We start from the raw sequence: 17675 nt of genomic DNA, 5'->3' as shown, positions 1-17675 counted from the left end.
AAAGGACTTTCTTTTAGTGACTAACTTCTAAATAAGTAGGTGACTTCTTCTAGGGCCCAAGCTTTATCAGTGCTTGATTTATTTGTCCACAGTAGTGGGATGGAGAAGGCAAATAAAAAGTATGTATTAATGAAACAGTTAAGAAAGGTACCCATGAGCTGGAAATCCAGTTTAGGGCTTAGGGCCCTAGGCATGGCAAGGCTACAGTCCCTCAAGCTAGCCCTAAAGCAGGTGACAAGATAGGAGCCTTAAACCCCTGCCTAGGACTGCCAGCATTACTGCAGAAGACTCATAAGGAAGGGTCTGGATCCTGGAACCAATGCCGTGTGGAAAGCTAGAGGTGACTGGCCCAATGTTTCTCTCTAAGTAGCCATACTCCCTAGTCTTTGTATAAATCTTGCCCTTTTCAAGCCTGGATCTCTGTCATTCCTCATTCAGGTGCCTGTCCTGAAAACATACATTCACAACCACAATCCAGATCCATATAGTCAGACAGATGTACCACACAACAGCCTCAAGGCTTCCTCAAGCAGTCCTTGCCCGGGCTCACCTTTTAGAACCAATTCTCAGCATCCACTCTTCCACCACTGGGGAAGGAGGCACTGCATGACCCGCCCTCCACCAAGTGAACTATTTCAGCTCCATCATGTAAAAAGCCCCTGAGAATGCCACTTACAACAAAAACCAGAAAGAGGGCAGAGAAATAAATAGACCACAGTGACCTTCATGTGTGCAAATTACAGTTGTTAAAAACAAAGCAACAAAAACAGAAAAGAGGCTGTAGTCTCAATGGGACAGTGCTGAAGTAGAGCCCCGTACTCTCAGACCTGCAGAGAGAGGCTCTCACACTCCAACAGGTCTAGGGCTGACAGGTAGGGAGGTGGGGTCTCATTGTGGAGGCCCTCATGGCAAAGAATGGAGATGTGGTGAGGCTGATGGTAGGCCAGAGGGAGCCTAATCAAGATGAGGCTGTGGCCTCAGCTCCCTCCTCTGAGTCCCACACCTCAGACTGCAGGTAATCAGCAAAGAGAGCCTTAGCCCTGCGTAGGACGCGCCCCAGGTGGTGTTTTCGCACGAGGCGGTCAAAGTGCATGGCCAGCTCGTTGTAATCCAGCCCATTGCGCATGATGTGGTCACGGTGCTCCAGCAGGATGGCGAGGCAGAGAAACAGCATGAATGGGTTCCCCCGGCCAAACTCCTGGGGTGGGGGCAAGCCCAATGGGTGTTGGGGTGGCAGGGACTTCCCAGGGTCTTGTGGGGAGCCCACCTCTGGCATCAAGGGGGATCCTGTAGCTGCATCACCAGCAGGAGAGGCCTCCTGGGAGGATGGAGGAGATGATGAGGATGGGGAATCAGGGCGGGAAGAGGAGGAGAGCAGTGGGTCTGAGGAGTTGAGCAAGGGCTCGGAAAGGGACTTGGAGCTGATGAGGGAAATGGGATGGGGCAGCTGGACCAGGGGGTCCCTCCTGGGTCCAGTGTTATCCCTGAGTTGCTGGAGGTCATCCAGACTGGCCTGTCTCAGGAGACGCCCCCCACCACCAGGCCCCTGGCTGGTCATGGCCAAGTGGTCAACTGCATCTTCAAAAGCACTGCCTCCCCCACCGGCAGGCCTTAACATGTGCCTCTGTCGTACAGGCCGCCCCCTGTGGCTACCGAAGCCAGTGTCTGCCCCTTGGCTGGGGGGTCCAACAAGCTCTACCTCATGTTCAGGAGGATCTGGGGGCAATGAACTCCAGGTGACCTCAAGCATGCGGAGGGCATCATCAAAGGCGAACTCGCGCTTGAGCTCAAGCAGCAGCCAGCGGTAACAGAAGAAGAGATCATCAGCACCAGCTTCTTGCAGATACTGGTAGAAGTCAGGGTCAGCGTGTCGCAGCAGCAGCTTGAGGTGGGCAAATTTGGTGGCCATGGCACGGCCATCAGGATGGAAGTTTGCGGCTAGGCGCTTCATGATGCCACAAAAGCAGACAAAGGCATGGCCTTCATGGTCCATGACAGCAAGGATGGGTGAGGCAAGGTCACTCATGCCCTGGCAGTAGGACACCTGTGGGTGGGTAACGGCATAGGTGGTGAGCAGGTCGTGCAGTGCCCGCAGGTGTGGGCCATCCTCAGGCCCCGCATAGTAGGGGTGGGCCCGGTCGGTACGCAGCACATCCTTAAGGACAGTGCTGCGGATAAATTCCAGGTCCTCGGGACTTGCTCGCTGAGCCCACTCACTCTTAAGCTGCTCATACTCCCGACTCTTGCGTTTCATGTAGTCCATCCGTTCACGGCCTGTCAGCCCGTCTGGGTACACATTCAGCAGGTATCGCCACACCACCTGGCCAGGGACAAAAAGGATGAGGCTAGAGTTCTACAGATGAGCCACCACATCCCAAGGTATATCTGCCACCACCTACCCACCTGCCCTGGACCTTTGTCCTCCAGAAAGATCTGCCTTTCACCTCTGACTCCTAGCCCCTGGTAAAGGAGAGCTTGCTACACTGAACCATCACCACTCCATTCCATGACTGTGTGGTCCACTGCATGTGTCTCATGAATTACTCATGTCTGCAGGAGCAATGGGTCCAATGAGTGGCCAAGGAAGCTCACCTTTCGCAGGGAGGGCTCAACACCTCCATGATAGATCCGCAGGCGCAACTCCTCAGGGCGGGAGAGCTGGCCCTCGTGGTTCAGGTATGTGTGGAACTCAGCATCGCTCAGGGGTGGCTTGAAGGGCTTGACATCCTCCCCATATGACCAACTTAGCACCTGCTGGACCTTAGACAAGGTGCGGCCCACCTGTAAAGGAGGGAGGGAGGCCACTTGTCAGTTGGGCAGGCTAGGGATGGTGCCAACCAGTAGGCTTAGAATGAGGGGAGCCAGGTAGGCCCTGCCCTACAACCACAGCAGGGCCCGGGGGTCCCTGAAACCACCTGGGAGAGGATGGACTGAGTGAAGGGCAGGGCAGCCGTTGTCAGTGACGACCGTTTCTCAGCCAGCAGCACGTCGGAGCCAATGACATCCTTTGGGCTGATTATGTCCCAGTCTTCCAGCAGTGGGCCTGGACACACAGAATGAAACAACGTGAGAATGGGGATGAGAAATCTAGTCCTCCAGGCATGGTTCCTCTCCTACCAATGCCAGGCTACCATAAGACAATGAGCGACTCCCACTTTCTCTTCCCATGTCATCTAAATCATGAAAAAAACAGAGCCATACATAACTGTTTTTCTATTAGACCGTCTTTTATATTAGGTAACTGTCTCACAAAATTGCTGGGCAGATTCTAAAATATTTACTATGCACCAGGTACTGTGAAAAGGTCTTAGCTTTTAATATATACAATAAGAATATGAGACAATATTGCCATAGTGCTAAGTGCCAGGAGGTGTTCTGAGCCCTTTGCAAATATTAGCTTATTTTATATTTATATCCACCCTATAAATTAGGCACTATTATTACTGCCAATTTCTATGAGGAAGCAGGCATAGTCAGGACTAGATAGTTGTCCAAAGCCCTACAGCTAGGAGTGAACAAACCAAAAAATGAAGCCCAGGTCCAAAGCTGGAGTTTCCAAACTATTAATCTGTATTCATGCTAGTTTTTGAAAATTATTCATACTCTTTTAAAAAAGATTTTATTTATTTATTTTTAGATAGAGGGGAAGGAAGAGAGAAAGAAAGGGAGAGAAACATTAATGTGTGATTGCTTCTTATGTGCCCCACACTGGGGACCTGGCCCACAACCCAAGCATGTGCCCTGACTGGGAATCGAACCAGCAACCCTTTGGTTTGCAGGCCAGTGCTCATCTACTGAGCTACACCAGCCAGGGCTATATTCATGCTAGTTTTTCTCCCACAAACAATATAATTTACCATGATCATTCTCATTTTTATAGACAATGACAAAAGGGTTAGGACAATTAGTAAATGGCCAAGATTCTACAGCTAAGCAATGGTGGGCTGGGATCTGAACCTTATTTGCCTTACTCCAGAGCCCATGTAGATTTTAGAAAAAATACTTTTGGAATAGGTATGTTGTGTATGTTAGACAGAGGAAACAATGCTATGCTTGACTTTCTCCAGTTCTGGCCCTTGGAACATCGGCAGAAGTCTGTCCCTTCTCTCTCATCTTTAAACCTGTTTGCATCCTTTCTTCCACCTCAAATGTGATGTGGTGGGCAAAACAACAGCAAGACCCAGTGGTTTTCAAACTCTGTTATGGGAAACAAATCAACTTGGATTTGTATAATGTGTTGTCACTTGTAGGCAAGGGCCATCCCTAAGCAGCATGTCCATGGAGTTCACTGTACATTGTCCCTCAGAGCTAAAGGGGAAGCAAACCTTAGGCTGCATTTGGATGGCACTGCTCCTCCTTGGATGTCTCACAGTGGACTGTAAACCTAAGGGGTCCAAAAGGGGAGCCTGGGAGTTCATCTAGACATGACTTCCTCCTCTGTTCCACATGTGCGTTAACAGTGTCTCTATCTGTTCAGTTGCTTAAGCCAGAAACTCGAGAGACATCCTCGCCGTCTCCCGCTTTCTCAACTCCCAGGGCCAAACCTTTGCTAAGTCCCATGGCTTCTGCATGCAGGACATACTTTAATTCTACCACCTCTCTCATTTGTCACCCTGTCTGAGCCACCATATCTCTCACCTGAAACTGCCGCCTAACCAGTCCCTGCTTCCTCTTTTACCCCTTTCCACTCTCTCCTGACAGCTGCCAGAGTGGTCTTTCTATAACATTAATCAGAGCATTAAAACACAACAGATAAAATGGAGGTCATACTACTGAACAGGTAAAATGAAGAAGGTCAAAATAATGGTTTGAAAGACCTAGAAAAACCCCTTCAAGGCACAGAGCTAAAGCTTCATCATGATTTGAGTGAAAAAGTCGAGAGACCTGGAGACCTAATACACAAATACTGGGAAATGCAGGGGGGAAACAGGGATCAGGAGGAGACAGTATAATCGTACAGGCATGAAGGAGAAGGTCCATGAGATGAAGAAATGACTCACCAAATCTTAGATAGCATTATTTAACAAACAACACATACAGCAGGCCTCCTCTGACTCTATCCAGATGCTGGTGAAGTGCCCAAATTCCAAGAAGGAAGAAAAACTCTTGCCAGCTTCCAAAGACAAGGATGAGGCTGCTTACAACAGAAAGAAGGTCAGAATGGTGATGGACTTCTGTTCCACAACTCCGGAAGCAAGAAGACAGTAGCTCGCAGTACTCGCAGTACCTATGGAACACTGAGAAGAAAGGCCTAAGATCCAAGGGCTCCATGCCCAGCCAAAACAGTATATATCTATGGCGGCCAAAGAAAGACATTTTTGATCACTAGAGTACATCTAACCCATGTATCTTATTGGAAGAGAACAAAGAAGTTCTCGAAGGAAACAATTACAAGGGCTTAAGGTAGGGAAGGCAAAGGAAGGGTAAAGGGTGATGGGCCAAAAGTTTGTAACATATATAGTTAAACATAAGCTGAAAGAGACACTGTGATTGGGAGTTTGTAATCTTAAGTGTTACTTTAGCATTCCTGAAACATAAGTAACCAACTATAAAGAAAAGATAGTGATAGCCTGGAATTTAAAAAGAAACAAAAATTACTGTCTTAAAAAAACCCAGAAGTTAAGGGTTAGGGATCAGAGGAAGAATTAGAAGTAGAAGTGTTCCAAAGCCAAAGCTTCCATTTTGAGGGCTAGGGAGGGTGGGGAACACTGGAGTGGAAAAGTGTTGTAAAGATGTCACTGCCAATTGTGTAAAAAAGCATAAATCCAGCTATGGGATTTTTATGAGACATATACCCAAAACTAGGTGACAAAGAAAAGATGAAAACTGAAGAAACCTGAAGGAATATTGTACCTGGAAAACACAAACAGAAAGCAAGAGCAGTGATATGAATGTCAGAAAAAAGCATCACTTGAGGCCAAAAACATTACAGGAAAATCTATATTGATTTTAAAAAGAAAGAGCCCATTAATAAAATGGGTAAAGGATTTCTACAAGTACAAACTCATCTAGTGGCAAAACCACTAACCATCTAAACTAACACAAGACTATATATAGTCTTTATGTAACCCCACTAAGTGTGAATATGCACACATTTTCCTGAAAAAAACACCCAAGTGTTTCATTATGGGGTGTGACCTCAGACCCTGTTTGCAGTATTATATAATATATGCTATATGTAATGCATTTCCTCATCATAAAATTATCAAGCTTCCCAAACCCTAAATTAATATGTAAATGCTGTGCAATGCTAATCAGAAATCTAATGGAGTTTTCTATAGACATGGATAAAACTATTTTAAGGTTCATATGAAAGAATTCATATTTAAGAATAGTTAAGAAAAAGAAGAGTCAAGAAAAAGAATAGTGGGAGGATGGCAAAGCTTGCCTTATTAAAATTTACCACAAAAGCATTGTGATAAAAATATGATGTTAGCATGGAATAAACAAAGAGAACCAATTGGTGGAATGCAATAGAAAGCCTAGAAGTACGTGTTAATTCCAAGTGCACATGGAAGCTCAACATTCACAAAAGTAGCATTTCAAGTCACCATAGAAAAGGTAGTTATTTTAAAAAGATGTCTGCACACTTGCCAGTGTGGCTCAGTTGGTTAGAGTGTTGTCCTGTACACCAAAAGGTTGGGGGTTCTATCCCTGGTCACGAGAGATACCTAGCTTGTGGGTTTGAGAACCAGCTGGGGCACAGTGGGAGGCAACCAATCAATGTTTCTCTCTCTCTTTCTGTCTTTTCTTTCCTTTATCTCTAAAATCAATAAACATATATTTTTAAAAAGATGCTGGCATGCCTTGGCCAGGTAGCCCAGTTGGTTAGAGCATCATCCAGATATGCCAAGGTTGCAAGTTTGATCTCTGGTCAGGGCACATACGAGAAGCAACCAATGAATGCATAAATAAGTAGAACAATAAATTGAAGTTTCTCTCTCTTTCTCAAATCAATTTAAAAACCAATGCTGGTAGCAATGAATAAATACCTATCAATAATAACCTTAAATTTAAATGGATTAAATGCTCCAATCAAAAGATATAGGATTGCTGAATAGATAAGAAAACATGACCCACACATATGCTGTCTACAAGAGACCTACCTCAGAACAAAAGACCTACACAGACTGAAATTGAAGGGCTGGAAACAAATATTCCAAGCAAATGGACAGAAAAAAAAAAGCTGGGGTGGCAATACTTATATCAGACAAAATAGACTTCAAAACAAAGGCCATAACAAGAAATGAAGAAGGTCGCTACATAATACTTAAGGGAGTTATCCAACAAGAGGATATAACTCTTGTAAACATATATGTACCCAACACAGGAGAGCCTAAGTACATAAGGAAAATCTTGGAGGACTTCAAGAAAGAGATCAACAGCAATACAGTCATCATAGGGGATTTTAACACCTTACTGTCAACAATGGATAGATCTTCCAAACAAAAAATCAACAATATTGTGGCACTGAATGACACCGTAGATCAAATGGACTTAATTGATATTTACAGAGCATTTCACCCCAAAGAAGCAAAATATACATTCTTCTCAAGTGCACATGGATCATTCTCAAAGACAGACGACATGGTAGGGCACAAAACAAGCCTCAACAAATTCAAGAAAATTGAAATCATATCAATCATCTTCTCAGACCATAATAGCTTGAAACTAGAAACTAACCTCAAGGAAAAAACTCAAAATCATTCAAATACATGAAGACTGAATAACATGTTATTAAACAATGAATAGGTTAACAATGAAATCAAGGAAGAAATCAAAAAGTTTCTGGAAACAAATGAGAATGAACATACAATAGTCCAAAACCTATGGGACACAACAAAGGCAGTCCAGGGAAGTCATAGCAATACAGGCCTACCTAAAAAATATAGAAAAATCTCAAATAAACAACCTAACCCTACATCTAAAAGAACTGGAGGAACAACAAAAAACAAAGCCCAGAGTGAGTGAAAGGAAGGAAATAATCAAGATCAGAGCAAAATTAAATGACATAGAGACTAAAAAAATACAATTCAACAGATCAATGAATACAGGAAATGGTTCTTTGAAAAGAATACAACTGACAAGCCTCTAACCAGACTCATCAAGAAAAAGAGAGAGAAGACCCAAATAAATCAGAAATGAAAGAGAAGTAACAACTGATACCACAGAAATACAAGGGGTTGTAGGAAATTACTATGAACAATTTATATGCCAAGAAATTGGACAACCTGTATGAAATGTATAAATTTCTAGAAACATACAATCTTCCAAAACTGAATCAAGAAGAAGCAGAAAGCCTGAATAGACCAATAACAACTGGCAAAATTGAAGTAGTAATAAAAAAACTCCTGGCAGCCCTGGCTGGTGTAGTTCAGTGGATTGAGTGTGGACTGCAAATCAAAGGGTCACCAGTTCGATGCCTGACTGGGGCAAATGCCTGGGTTGCAGGCCAGGTCCCCAGTATGGGGCATGTGAGAGGCAACCACATGTTGATATTTCTTTCCCCTCTTTCTCCTTCTCTTTCCCTCTCTCTAAAAATGAATAAATAAAATCTAAAAAGAAAAGAAAAGAAAAAAAAAAAAACCCTCCTGGCACACAAAAGCCCTGGACTGGATGGCTTCATAGGAGAATTTTACCAAACATTCAAAGAAGAACTAACTCCTATTCTCAAATTACTCCAAAAAATTCAAAAAGAGGAAAGAATCCCAAACTCTTTTTACAAGGCCAGCATTACCCTAATTCCAAAAGCAGGTAAAGACACAACAAAGAAAGAAACAGGCCATATCTATGATAAACATAGATGCTAAAATCCTCAACAAAATATTGGTAATCTGGATCCAGTAATACATTAAAAAGATCATACACCATAATTAAATGGGATTCATCCCAGGGACTCAAGGTTGGTACAATATTTGCAAATCAATAAATGTAATACATCACATAAACAAAATGAAAGACAAAAACCACATGATTATATCAATAGATGCGGAAAAAAATTTGATAAAATCCAGCACCAATTTATGAAGAAAACACTCAGCAAAGTGGGAATAGAGAGAGCATTCCTCAACATAACAAAGGCCATATATGAGAAACCTTCTACCAGAACCATAGTCAATGGGCAAAAACTAAAAGCTTTTCCCTTAAGATCAAGAACAAGACAAGGATGTCCACTTCCACTGCTCTTATTCAACATAGTACTGGAAGTTCTAGCCACAGGAATCAGACAAGAAAAAGAAATAAAAGGCATCCAAACAGGGAAGGAGAAAGTAAAACTGTCATTATTTGTGGATGGCATGATAGTGTACATAGAAAACCCAATAGACTCTACCAAACAACTACTCGGCCTAATAAGTGAATTTGGCAAAGTAGTGGGATATACAGTCAATATTCAGAAATCAATGGTATTTTTGTACAGCAACAATGAATTATAAGAAATAGAAATTAGGAAAAAAATCCTATTTACTATAGCAACAATCAAAATAAAGTACCTAGGAATAAATTTTTCTAAGGAGGTAAAAGACCTGCACTCAGAAAACTATAGAACATGGAAGAAAGAAATTGAGGAAGATACAAATAAATGGAAGCATATATCCTGTTCATGGATTGTAAGAATTAACATCATTAAAATGTCCGTACTACTCAAAGCAATCTAGAGATTCAATGCAATTCCTATTAAAATACCAATGGCATGTTTCACTGATCTAGAACAAATACTCTAAAAATTTATATGGAAATGGCCTTAGCTGGTGTGGCTCAGTGGATTGAGTGCTGGCCTGCAGGCCAAAGGGTTGCTGGTTCAATTCCCAGTCAGGGCACATGCCTGTGTTGTGGGCCAGGTCCCTGGGTGGGGGCACAGAAGAGGTAACCACACACTGATGTTTCTCTCCCTCTCTTTCTCCTTCACTTCCCCTCTCTCTAAAAATAAATAAATAAAATCTTTTTTAAAAAATAGAAACCATCCTCAAAATAAAAAGGTAATTGACCATATGGGAGAACCTATTTGCCAATGATACATTGGACAAGGGTTTAAGCTCCAAAGTGTAAAGAACTCATATGACTCAACACCAGGAAGACAAACAATCCAATTTAAAAATGGGCAAATGATGTGAATAGACATTTCTGTAAGGATGACGTGCAGATGGCCGTAGACATATGAAAAGATGCTCAACATCACTAGCCATCAGAGAGATGCAAATTAAAACTACAATGAGTTGTCACCTCACTCCTGTCACAATGGCCACCATTAATAAACCAACAAACAAGTGCAAGTGAAGATGTGGAGAAAAGGAAATCCTACTACACTGTTGGTGGGAATGCAGACTGGTGCAGCCACTGTGGAAAAGAGTATGGAATTTCCTCAAAAAATTAAAAATGGAACTGCCTTTTGACTCAATGATTCCACTACTGAGGATATACCCTAAGAATCCTGAGACACCAATTCAGAAAAACTTATGCACTCCTGTGTTCATAGCAGTGCTATTTACAATAGCCAAATGCTAGAAACAGCCTAAGTGCCCATCAGTAAATGAATGGATAAAAAACAAAACTGTGGTACATTTACACAATGGAATACTACACCGCAGAAGGAAGGAGTTCCTACTTTTTGTGACAGCGTGGATGGAACAGAGAATATTATGCTAAGTGAAATAAGCCAGTCAGTGAAAGACAAATACCATGTGATCTCACTTATAAGAGGAATCTAATGAACAAAATAAACAAATGAGCAAAATAGAACCTGAGGCATGGAATCATGGAACAGACTGACAGTGGCCACAGGGGAGGTGGGAGGGGGATAATGGTGGAAAGAAGGGGAAGGGACTAGTCAAAGAACATGTATAAATGACACATGGACATGGACAATGGTATGGGGATTGACTTTGGGAGTGGGGGGTGGGATGGGTAGAGGAGAGCAAAGGGAAAAAATTGGGACAACTGTAATAGAATAACAATGAAAATCATGCTGGCATAATTGACTATCTGGAATTTTTATTTTATTTTTTAAGATTTTATTTATTTATTTATTTTTAGAGAGAGGGGAAGGGAGGGAGAAAGAGAGGGAGAGAAACATCAATGTGTGGTTGCCTCTCACGTACCCCACGCTGGGGACCTGGCCTACAACCCAGCCATGTGCCCTGACTGGGAATTGAACAGGTGGCCCTTTGGTTTGCAGGCTGGCACTTAATCCACTGAGCCACACCAGCCAGGGCTAATTCTATTAAATGAAAAGAACAGTAAGTACACAGAATTATCAATAAAAAAATTTAGAAAGGAAATCATTAAATATATCATAAAGTTATGTGATTAAAACAATATGGAACTAGTTTAGGATTTAACAGAGATCAAGGTTGGAAAATCAGGAATTTAGAAACAAGCCTGTATAGGTGAAAGAATTTGGTAAATAAGACAACAGGAGGAAAAGAATGGACTCATTGATAACCAGAAAGTTGATTCTCTTTAAAAAAATCTGTCTCCCTGCTTTATTTACATTCCTCTCAGTTCTTACCCAGTTGAAGTTTTCTTCATGTATTTATTAGCCGAGCAGACTTAATTTCTTTACTGAAGTAGCACTACACTGTCTATTTTACAAGGGAGGAAGGCAAGGCTTGAAGAATAAGTTAAGTGCATGAGTAAAGCACATAGGGCTGCTTAGGGGCAGAGGTTCCTGTACCTCTGGCTATCTGTCTTTTTCCATTTGTTTCTCTGTCCGTCTCTGTCACCATCTTTCTCTGACTCCTGTTTCACTCTCTACCTCTGTCTTTCTCCTATCTCTTTTTCTCAAGGCTGCCAATCTTAACAAGGGCAAAATTTTGTACAGTCAAATGGTTATGAGCAAAGACTGAGGCGTCATTCCAACCTCCACCTGGGTTCAAATCCTGCTCCCCCACTTACTGTGTGACTTGGACGAGTTCTGTCTCCTTTCTGAGCCTCAGTGGTCTCATCTATAATATGGAGATAACAATTGGCCCTACCCTGTAGGATTGTTTTGACAATCCAATGAATAACTATTGTGTGTAAAATGGCCCCACGCACTCAACACATTAGCTATTTATATGTTATTATGATGTCAATAAAATGCTTCAGTCACCCCAAGTAGCCACAGGAGTTCCCTAAGGCTGGGAACCATGTCTTTCAATCCACAGTTTTTTATTTTAAAGAATTTCAAATCTATAGTAAAGTTAAAAAAATGAATACATTGAACATCCATACATCCTTCATTTAGCTCGTCTAACTATTGACAATTTTGGCATATTTGCTTAATTTCACTCTCTCTGTGTGTATACATATAATTTTGAAGTGAATCTGTGTGTTCTGAGGGACCAGCACAGGCAAGAGTGGGGGAATAAATATGAGAAAAGAAGTAGCTGAGAGATCAAGGGAACAAATGAATGAGTGAACAAGAATACAAACAAATCATCTTGGCTTGTGTGGCTCAGTGGATTGAGTGCCCACTTGCTAACCAAAAGGTTGCTGGTTTGATTCCCCATCAAGGCACATGCCTGGGTTACAGGCCAGGTCCCCAGTTGGGGATGGGGGAGAGGCAACTGATGATGTATCTCTTGCACATCGATGTTTCTCTCCTTTTTTTTCACCCTTCCTTCCCCTCTCTCTAAAAATAAGTAAACAAATCTTTAAAAAAAACAAGAATACAGGCCTGGCTGGTGTAGCTCAGTGGATTGAGTCCCAGCCTGCGAAACAAAACGTTGCTGGCTGGATTCCCAGTCAGGGCACATGCCTGGGTTGCAGGACAGGTCCCCAGTAGGGGGCACGTGAGAGGTAACCACATATTGATGTTTCTCTTCTTCTCTTTCTCCATTTCCCTCTAAAAATAAATAAATAAAATCTAAAAAATTAAAAAGATAAAAAATAATACAAATTGTAAAAAAGTACAATAAAAATTTTTAAAAATCATAAACTTTAGTGTATTGATATTAAAAAAGAATACAAACAAATGGATGAGTATAAGATGAGTGAATGAATAAATACAACTATCATTACTATAATCAGCATTGTTATATTTAGATATTATCATAACTGAAACATACAATCTGTAGCTCTATTGTTATATTGCATTATATAATTGTATATTACTAGATTATATGCTACCATGGTAAATATAAAATGGTAATTATTGTTATTAGAGCTAATACTTTTTGAGTATTCACTATGCAGCCATGCACTATTACAGGTATTTTACATAAATTTCCCTGTTTAATCCTCCCGATAGCCCTAAGATACCATTAAGTCTACAGGTAAAGAAAAGTGGCCAAGCCAAGACTTGGAACTAGGCTACCTTGCTCCCTAGCCTGGTGTGAAGGAGGGTAATGCAAGAGGTAGAGTCATCATATGGGGACATGGTAGGTAGGTCCCAGAGCAATTCTGTGAAGGACACTGGGTACTCACTGTCCTCAGTGGGCCGAATGTCTACACGCAGCTGCAGGTAAGGTTTGGAGGCAGTGGCGAAAGCCGTGCTGAGATCCCAGTCAGATAGGAGTGAGAGGTAAGCTTCCTGTCCCAGCCGATCCCGGCCCAGGTAGCTGATGCCAAAGTTCTTCTTCCTGCTCGTGAGAGGTGTGGCAGCTCTCAGTGCCCCAGTTGCCCTGGAGGCCTCAGGGACAGTTTTCAAAAGAATCAAGGGGTGGTAGATGGTGTTGACAACTATTTACTATATGCTAGGTATTATGCTAAGGATTGTGAGCAGGTTGTTCATCTTTGTTACACAAACAGAAACAGACACACACTTGCTTATATCTGGAGGACACACTGGAAACTGGTAAAATGTTGGTACCTTCTAGGGAGGGTGACAGGGTAGTTGAAGGATAGAAGTGGAAAGAAAGCAGTCTTATTTCTGCATAAAAAAGCAATCTGTATGATTGTCATTTTTCACAATAAACGATGTTTAAGAAAAAAAGGTCAAATAACAACTAGAAATTTGTTCTTCAGATACACTTGTGTAACTATGCAAAGAGGTGTGTCATGTGATGACTACTGTAACCATGGAAACATCCAATACCCATCACTTTTGTACTCCTTTAAGTTTTGTTACCATGTGCATGTATTCCTCCAAAATAACCACAACAAAATAACCATCACACCTGCCCCTGAGGGACACCACTTTTTCATCCATCAGGTTGGCAAAATCTCCAGTGTTTTCTAATAACCAGTGTTTATGAGGGTGTCAGGGAAACATATTTTATATGCTGCTGGTGAGATTGTAAATTGGTAAAACCTGTCTGGAGAGCATTTTGGAACCATCCATTGAAATTTTTAAAAGACTTTTTATTTATTTTTAGACAGAGAGGAACAGAAAGAGAAAGAGAGGGAAAGAAACATCAATGTGTGGTTGCCCCTTGCATGCCCCCTACTGGGGACCTGGCTGGCAACCCAAGCATGTGCCCTGGCTGAGAATCAAACTGGCAACCCTTTGGTTCACAGGCCAGTACACAATCCATTGACCCACACCAACCAGGGCCAATTAATTGAAAATTTAAAAAGCACAGACCCACCCTGGCTGGTGTGACTCAGTGGACTGAGTGCCAGCCTGTGAACTGGATGGGGTGGGGGTGGTTACTGGTTTGGTTTCTGGTCAGGGCACTTGCCTGAGTTGTGGGCAAAGTCCCCAGTTGGGGGCATATGAGAGGCAACCAATAGATATTTCTCTTACACGTTGACATTTCTCTCCCTCTCTTTCTCCCTCCCTTCCAATCTCTCTAAAAATAAATAAATAAATAAATAAAATCTTTGAAAAAATTTTAAAAATAAAAAGCATACACCCTTTAATCTATGACTAGATTTCCTCAAAGCCTCCAAGATACACATATATGGCTGTTCACTGTGGGTTTATTTACGATAATAAAACAAACAAATAACCTACCAAACAGCAACAACAAAAATCCAAACAATTGCTTTTGAGGTAGGTCGCCCACTGGTGGATCACCAGCATCCTATTACTCACCCATTCAAGTCAAATGCTCGGATGAGGATGTGCTGTAACACATCAAGTGAGGTGATCTGGGGGTCAACAGCAAAAGAACGGAACTCAGGTGGCAAGAAGCTCTCACATTTCTGAGGAGAGAAGACATGGGGTAGGCTATCAGGGGCATATCATCATGCTAAAGCAGAGTGAGCAGTAGGAGGCAAGGTCAGAGAAGTGGCAGGGACCATATCAAGGTGGGCATTCTAGACAATGGTGAGGACTTAAGTTTTTGCTTTGAGTGAGGTGGGAGCATTGGGAGGGTTCTGAGAAAGGAAGGATGTACTTGACTTAAGATTTACAGGATCCTTCTGGCTGCTCTGTCTAGAACAGAGTGGAGGGCAAGGGAGACAGCAGCAGTCTAGTGAGGAGGGGGCTATTACAATAGTCCAGGCACTCAGTCCTTTTTCTATATCCCCTCAACAATGGTTGCCAGGATCATCATGTCCAGTCTGATCTTTATTAAATCAGTCCTACATGCTGCAACCAATCTAGTACATCAAGCTACAACACTTCCCTGCTTCAATATCTTTTGATAAATTGCTGGTCAAGTACAGTTGTCTCAATTTCTCCCCCACTACTCCCCCCTACCCCACCCATCCTCACTTCCCACCCTCAATCCTACCCGCTTTGGCATTGTCCATGTGCCCTTCATACATGTTCCTTGATGACCCTTCCCCTATTTTCCCTGCTTAAATATCTTGAAAGGGTCCCAAACAGGTGGGCCTATAGGACCGTAGCCAGCCTGTCTCCTGTCAGCTTTTATAACTTTACATGCTGGTACTACTAAGCTGCTGAAAGTTACTTGGAACACACCTTTGGTTTCAGGCCTCTGCTTGTGCTGATTCTGTTCTCTTGGGGGTCCTTCCCACTTTCTTCAAATGGTTCACTCAGCTCATGTATCATCTCTTTTCTGAACATTCAAACCTCTACCTTAGAGCTTCCTCTAGTACACTGAAGAGATGCACTTACTCCTCTCCAGAATCTACCCTTTTCTTAACACCACCAGTGCCACCACCCTAGTCCGAGTCACCATCACTGCTTGCTGGAACTAGTGTAAGAGCTTTCTCTTTTTAAATTTTATTTATTTATTTTTAGAGAGAGGGGAAGGGAAGGAGAAAGAGAGGGAGAGAAACATCAATTTGTGGTTGCCTCTCATGTGCCCTCTACTAAGGACCTGGCCCACAACCCAGGCATGTGCCCTAACTGGGAATTGAACCAGCAACACTTTGGTTCACAGGCCTGCGCTCAATCCACTGAGGTACACCAGCCAGGGCTAACAGCTTTCTTACTAAGAGTACACATCAAAGGCCCTTCACAATCTCCCCTCTCTCACCTCTGCAATTCACCTTCATCCACTCTTCCCCTCACTCCCTTGGCTCCAGCAATAAGGGAACCTAAGGGCATATGCCGAGCTAATCCACACCTCCCACCCTTTGCCCTTGCTATTCCCTCTACCTAGAACACTCATCCCCCCCCACAGGCACATGCTGACTCCTTTTAATTCGGCCTCTGCTTCTTCAGTACCTCTCTGGGAATTTCCCTATACAACCTTGAGTAAAGTAACACCCTAGTTCAGAACCTTTTTTATTATTTCCTCATGACATTCACCAGTGTCCGCAGCATCTCATTTATGTAGCTGTTTGTCTCCCCCACGAACTGTCATGTCAGTTCATCCAGGTGGAGACTTGCACAAAAGTGTACTCTCAACACATGTTAACTGACTTCGGTGCCTCCTTTTCACACAGCACCCGCCCCCCATTGCTCAGGGCCTCACTCCTCAACTATTAAGCCCCCTCCTCCATCCCTATAGCCTCTCTTCTCTACCTATAATCTCCACTCATTCAACTCCATAGGCCCCTATCCCTCCATTTTCGTCTCCACGCCTTCCAGCCTTGCTCCACATTCCCAGCTCCAGTTTACTCCAATCCCTGCCACCATCACTAGGCCCTCAAGCCTCTCCCCTAAGGCAACACCCCAAATCTCAGGTCCCGCCCTCCATCCTAGGACAGCCACCACCTTCTCCTTCCATGATAGCCCCGGGCAGTCTGGTTGAGCGTCAGCCAACCTCACCTTGACTCGAACCCGTACCACCTCTCGCTCCTCCTCCTCAGCCGCCGCCGCTTGGACTCCCCCGCCAGGTGAGGGCGCTCCGGAGCCGGCCAAGTCCGAAGACCCAGGGGCCGTCGCCATCCCGCCGCCACCCCCTTTAAGGTGACAGGTGACAGCTGCCCCCTACCTCCGCGCGCACCCCTTGTGAGGCGCCCGCAGCCCCACCTTGCGCCCGAGCGCAGGCGCAAAGGGCGCTACGCGACCCTAGCAACCCCTGTCACCGCCCCTCCCACCTGGCAGAGGGGAGGTGGCCTCTGCGCGTGCGTATACAGTACAGTAGCCAGAAGCCCCGCCCCCAAAGCCGGGCATTTTGCCTTACTTCAGCTAGTGCGCAGGTGCTTACTTAGGCCCCGCCTTCCCCTGTTGCGATTCGGTTGTTTGGGTAGTTTACTTCTGGATTTTCCTAGTTAGTATTAAAGTGATGACCTATTGGAGCGAGAGAAGTGAGGGGTGGGTTGGGGAAGGAAGCTGCTGGGAGATGAGGTTATGTCATCCTACAGCCTGCACTAAGTTGCCTGTGCCTCAGTTTCAGATGATGTCATATATTTCAAATGCTGTGGCCCTCTCTTGTAATGAATACGCTGAACGG

General features: G+C 43.6%; 1 protein-coding gene across 2 annotated transcripts; it reads right to left on the bottom strand.

The window, feature by feature from the left end:
* Positions 1–723: 723 nt before the first annotated feature.
* TBC1D25 (TBC1 domain family member 25) lies at positions 724–17325 on the bottom strand. Of its 2 annotated transcripts, XM_045860463.1 has the most exons (7): positions 17048–17325; positions 14957–15066; positions 13405–13559; positions 2916–3043; positions 2593–2781; positions 1700–2320; positions 724–1318 (listed from the first exon to the last, which is right to left on the bottom strand). In XM_045860463.1, the coding sequence occupies exons 1-7, from the start codon at positions 17165–17167 to the stop codon at positions 959–961; spliced, it is 1683 nt and encodes a 560-aa protein (XP_045716419.1). In that variant the 5' UTR covers positions 17168–17325; the 3' UTR covers positions 724–958. The 2 variants fall into 2 exon arrangements, with proteins under 2 accessions (XP_045716419.1, XP_045716418.1); XM_045860462.1 differs by having other exon boundaries at positions 724–2320.
* Positions 17326–17675: the final 350 nt, after the last annotated feature.

Source organism: Phyllostomus hastatus, unplaced genomic scaffold, assembly GCF_019186645.2.
Source record: "Phyllostomus hastatus isolate PE091 unplaced genomic scaffold, TTU_PhHast_1.1 phas_scaffold_200, whole genome shotgun sequence".
Taxonomy (NCBI): Eukaryota; Metazoa; Chordata; class Mammalia; order Chiroptera; family Phyllostomidae; genus Phyllostomus; species Phyllostomus hastatus.
This window is presented reverse-complemented; position numbering and strand designations above follow the sequence as displayed.